Source organism: Hippocampus comes, unplaced genomic scaffold (genome assembly GCF_001891065.2).
Source record: "Hippocampus comes isolate QL1 unplaced genomic scaffold, H_comes_QL1_v1.1 scaffold189, whole genome shotgun sequence".
Lineage (NCBI taxonomy): Eukaryota > Metazoa > Chordata > Actinopteri > Syngnathiformes > Syngnathidae > Hippocampus > Hippocampus comes.
This window is the reverse complement of record NW_017804802.1, coordinates 345,002-348,395: the sequence shown is the minus strand read 5'-3', so window position 1 is coordinate 348,395 and position 3,394 is coordinate 345,002. Positions and strand designations below refer to the sequence as shown.

At 58.8% G+C, this 3,394-nt stretch overlaps 1 protein-coding gene across 1 annotated transcript in view; it reads left to right on the top strand.

Moving 5' to 3' along the window:
- The first annotated feature begins 409 nt into the window (after positions 1-409).
- LOC109530422 (zinc finger E-box-binding homeobox 2-like) overlaps positions 410-3,394 on the top strand; it is an 8,287-nt gene continuing 5,302 nt past the window's right edge. Inside the window, exons 1-3 of the mRNA XM_019894167.1 lie at positions 410-664; positions 3,005-3,079; positions 3,279-3,392. Of these exons, the coding sequence (XP_019749726.1) occupies positions 607-664; positions 3,005-3,079; positions 3,279-3,392 (247 nt within the window). The 5' untranslated portion in view covers positions 410-606. The remainder of the gene's footprint in view (positions 665-3,004; positions 3,080-3,278; positions 3,393-3,394) is intronic.

The window sequence follows — 3,394 nt, the reverse complement described above, 5'->3', positions numbered from 1 at the left end:
CAACACCAATAGAGGAGCCCCAATTTGGGGGAGCCGCACAAGCAGCTCGCAGCCACCCAGTCAAAACCACCAACAATTGAAAACGTCTTTTTGTTGTCGAGGTACACTTCCCCAAAAAATGTTTGGGGGGGGGGGGCAGTAAGTGCGACGACATCTGATGTTTCTCCAGCAACCAAAAGGAATGAAAATGTCCTGAGTTTTGCTCTTTGATGAAAAAAAAAGGCGACATTCGGGAGACTTTCCACTTCGCATTCACGCAGCAAGCGGACGTGCGTCGTGACGTCACTTGAGTGGCAACGGCTGCGACGTCACAGCCCCAAAGCGGCCGCCGCGTGCGCGTGACCCCTCCTCCGCTCTCGGGGCGGAATCGGGGGCGGGGCCAAAGGGGGCGGACGGCGGGGACCTCCGCCGTCCGCGGTCCGCCCTCATTGTTCGGGCGCGGCGGACACGGGCGAGCGGGTGTGCGCGCGCTCCGCACCGGACCCAGCCCGAGGTGACGCTTGACGGGACCCGGACGGAGCCGAGGGCGCCGGACCTCCCGTTCCGGTGCCGTGCGCGTGCGCGCGTGCGCCCTCCTGCGCGCGCGCGCGCCTCTGCGGAGCAGACATGGAGGAGCGCGCGCGCTTCCAGAGGAGAAAACAAGCAAACCCGCGCAGGAAGAACGGTAAGAGACGCGCCACGCACGGACGCACGCACGAACAAGTCAGCAAGGGGGAAACCTCCGCGGACCACTTTATGTTGCCACAAAATCAAAAAAAACAAGAAAGCGCAAGTTGCCCAACATGAACTAATTCACAAGCAGAATTCGAAAGAATCCTTCTGTGCAACTTCCTGACATGACTCCGAGCGTGCGCGTACGAGTAGCGCTGTTCAAGCAGCTGACCCGGAACCTGCGAATTGTTGTCGTCGCGGTGTGACGGGTCAGGCCGAAGGTTGCCCGGGCACTCGCGTTTTCCCAGCGGACGGCCATTGGGACACAAGTTCGGGTCAAGAAAGAAAAGCCCTCGTTGCGCCTTGCGACATCGCTCCGCGTGCTTCGGCTGAAATCGGACTTTGTCTTCTGACTTGTACGTCAGGCCGAGTGCCTCGTCGTCCGCCGCAGGCGTCGAGTCGCGATTTGAATAAGAGAAAAGGATGGCGCGAAAGAGAGCGCGCACGTGGGGGCGTGCCTTTTTGCTGTCACGCGACCGAGTCACGTCATCTTACGGCCGCCGACTCGTTGGAAACGGCCCCATTTGTTGTCGTTTGACAAGCGGCCGCACCGCGCCAAAGGAACTCTCGCAGAATATTCCATAAGGGCTCAAAGCGCTCTCTCTCCGCGAGCCCGACGCTTGCGCGTGGCGGCCGTGGCCCCTCCCCTTCTTCGCTCACTGACACAAATACGTTGGGTCGGCCCAGCTCCTCGGGCAAGGTCGCACTCGCCCGCGCGCAAAACGATCAATTGCCGATGGAGCCGGATGAAGTCCGGGCTCTGAGAGGCGCTCAGAAGGGTCGTCGACGAAACGACACCGAGGCGTCCCCTCGCCCTGGTTTCTGTTTGCCGCGTGTTCGCACGCGAATGCAAGTGCGGCGATGGCACTAGCCACGGTAGCGCGTTAGCCTGTTGTTCCCGTGCTGACGATACGACCGGCGGGCAGAATGAGGTCGAGCAATCGATTGGCGGGCGGGCGGCGACGACGAGGCCGCGCTCGGCGCGCTTGTGCTTCCTGTAGGGGGCCCGGTCCCGGACCACGCGGGCGCCACCACCGCTGCAACGCAAGCGGGCAAATCTCCTTTGTTATTTGTATTTCCGTGTCGGCTCCCCTCACCATCCATGGGTCGAGGGGGGACAGATGAGACGGTCGCGCCTCGATGACGTCGTCACAAATGAACTCTTAAAAGCGGGATTTGATCCGTCCATGTGATTTGCGAACGCATATGAAAGATGGACTTCAACCGGCACGTTAGTTCAGGTCACGTTTGATGTTCTTTGCCGCCGTGAAACAATGGTATGCCTGTGAGTCTTGTTATATCGTCTGTCTGCGTGTGTTGTTCCACCGTTTGTGTTGCTCGAAGCCATCGTTGAGGCTAAGTGTTACCTTGTCAAAGGCATTCCCCATTCATTGTAGCATGAAGCTAACAGACTGCTCTCAGGGCAAGCTAGGTTGCGTTTTGAAAAAAAATGTGAACCACCTCCTTGTCTGTCTGGTTGACTTTTTGCGTCGACGTCAGCTGGGAGCAAGGCCACCGTAGGCGACGAAAACTCAACGTCTATCACTCAAATTAAAACCGCAAACGAGTTTTGGTGAGAAGAATAAAAAATAAAATAAAAAAAAAAAAGGCAACCTAAGTCAAGATTCATCTGGCCTATTTCTTCCTCGTTTTTTGTCTTTGCCAACGCACGTGAGCTTTGGGGGTCTCGCGAGAGACTACAGGAGGTACTGCGCTGTCCTCCCGCGTTCCCGAAACGCGCGCGGCGGGTTCACGGAACGCTCCAAATTGCCCCGCGGCCGGACGGTGAGCGCGACCGGTCGTTCGTCTCTGCGCGCGCCCCGCGACCGGTTCGGGGTGGCCCCAAGACGGCCGGGTCGGGCTCCGGCACGCCCCCGACCCTCCTGACGAGAAGCGGCTCGCGTGGGTCAAAACAAACAAACGTACTCTCAAATCCAAACGGGACAGAGTCAATTGAAACAAACGGAAACGCTCATGACGAACGGCAAATGGCTGTCAAGCGGGCCGGGCGGGGCCTTCCTTCGACAGTTCCAGAGGAGCGCCCAACGTCCACTTGAAGACATCCGGCGACGGATGTCAATCAAGAGCGGTCGCCTGACAGGAAGATCATGACTTCAACTTTTTCACGCTTCCTGAGTCAGCACTTTTACTTCTGCAAACCTTCCCGGAACCTGACTCTCTGCGTGTCTCCATGCGTGTGTGTGTGAGAGAGACACACACGAATGCGCGCACACACACACACACACAAGGATGTCATGGTGTCTGCTAAATAAGTGCCTCCCCCCCCCCCCAGAGTTGGCCGATGACATCACAACGTGGCGAGCCCGGCGACAAAATGGCGAAGAAGAAGAAGCTGGACAAAGGCTTGGTGAGTGGCCACGGCAACGCCTCCACCAGGTTTCGGCACGTTGACCTTCTCACGGGAAGGATTTGACCGTTTGGGGCTTCGATTCCCCCTTTCAAACCCGCCGCCGACTTCCGCCCGCGACTCGCACGTCGCGCCAGCGATACGTGGCATCCGCACGAAACTTTGGCGTGAAACGTTTGTGCCGGTTTTGGAATTTCAGGGCAATTGCTCCCCGAGTACCTTTGGCGGAGCGACACGGCCATCATCTACCCGGAAGACCCGGACGAAGGACAGCCGCCTTTCGGCCCGGACGGCGACGGCGCCGAAGCCGGGGAG